The sequence below is a fragment of the Marmota marmota genome, unplaced genomic scaffold (genome assembly GCF_001458135.2).
Source record: "Marmota marmota marmota unplaced genomic scaffold, marMar, whole genome shotgun sequence".
Classification (NCBI taxonomy): domain Eukaryota; kingdom Metazoa; phylum Chordata; class Mammalia; order Rodentia; family Sciuridae; genus Marmota; species Marmota marmota.
The window spans coordinates 62,177,953-62,179,591 of NW_026000174.1; the positions used below are offsets into that span (position 1 = coordinate 62,177,953).

At 35.9% G+C, this 1,639-nt stretch overlaps 1 protein-coding gene across 1 annotated transcript in view; it reads right to left on the reverse strand.

The window, feature by feature from the left end:
• The window catches only part of LOC107135863 (oxysterol binding protein), a 31,738-nt gene that overhangs the window by 6,507 nt on the left and 23,592 nt on the right, over positions 1-1,639 (reverse strand). Inside the window, exon 10 of the mRNA XM_015478002.2 lies at positions 1,194-1,297. Coding sequence (XP_015333488.1) covers positions 1,194-1,297 — 104 coding nt within the window. The remainder of the gene's footprint in view (positions 1-1,193; positions 1,298-1,639) is intronic.

A 1,639-nucleotide genomic window follows, 5' to 3' on the forward strand; every position in this document is an offset into this window, starting at 1 on the left:
CTCTCTCATCAAAAAAAAAAAAAAAAAAGCAAGCGCTCTACTTTTTTTTTTTTTTCTACTTAGTTTTAAGGTTATATATATGGCAGGCTTTTCTACACTTTATTTAATTTTTCCCTTCTTTCTATCTTTTAGAAAGAGTCATCTTAATTCTTATATGTACAATGAAGCCCCTGCACCCTGTTTTTTTTTTGCTACTAGGGATTGAACTAAGGGCATTTAAACATTGAGCCACATCCCCAGCCTATTTTATTACTTTTTATTTTTAGACAGGTGTTGCTAAGTCACTTAGAGCCTCACTAAGTTGCTGAGGATGGCTTTGAACTTGTAATCTTCCTGCTTCAGACTCCCAAGTAACTGGGTTTACAGGTGTGCACTACCACACTCAGAAAGTGAAGCCCTTCTTGACTGCTCAGAAGATAGTATTTCTTCTTTTCTGATTTACTACAACCACTGTTCTAAGAACAAACTAACAATTAATTAAATATTATCTTAGTACGCCTCTTGTACTAGTGTTTTGTTTTTACAGTGCCGAGAAGCATTCTACCCAAGTACATCCCCTTCACCCTTTTATATCTTATTTTGAGACAGCTCCTCACTAATTTGCCAAGGTCAGCCTCAAACTTACAATCCTCCCGCCTTAGCCTCCTGAGTAGCTGGGATTGCAGGCATGTACCCCAGAATCCGACTTGTACTTGTGTTATTCTGTTGCATATTTTTCAATCTATACTTTGTCACATATCTTCAGTGATGCACTAACTCCTAGAGGATCATCTCATCTGACTTTGTAACCCCAGTACCTAGCATACTGCTTGGCAATAAATATTTCATAAATAAAGGAAGGACTAAAAGTGTTTATTATTTTCTTGTATCCTTCATAGTCCCCAACATAGTTCTAGTCATCATTAATGAGTATTAAAACACATGTAATCTCAGTCGCTTGAAGGCTAAGGCAGGAGGATTCAATGTTTGAGGCTAATCTCAGCAACTTAGCAAGGCCCTAAACAACTTACCGAATCCCTATCTCAAAATAAAAAACAAAAAGGGCTGGGGATGTGGTGCAGAGGTTAAGCACCCCTTGATTCAATCCCCAGTACCAGGAGAGAAAAAGAAACAACATTAACTAAACACTGCAGAGATAAACCTAAATAAGTGTTCTTCTATACTTCAGAAGTATTCTGGGTACCTTTGCTCACCTGATCTATCCACAGCTTGCCCACAATAATGTTGTGCACTGTTGTAGTAACTTTTTTCCAAGTGTAGTGATGCCCAGTTGCATGGAAAATACAGTGGATGGTACCTACAGGAAAGAAGTACATAAATTAAGCCAAATATTAGAAAAACAACACCATGTAGACTAGAAATAATAATAGATGGACGTCTTTCTATTGATATGGCTTACTTTAAAAAGAGAACAATTAATCAAAAAAGGACTTGTAACCTTCTTAAATGTTGGAAGCATTGATTGAAATGAACTTTTTCACTTGATTTTTAAATATATGATAAAATGTAAGTGATGACAAACACTGACAACAAATACATCTTAGCTAGGGAGCTACATTTTGCAGTACCAACTGCAAAATTTACAGGAACAAGTCAAATACGCCATAATGTGACCAAAAAAAAAAAAAAAAAAAAAAAA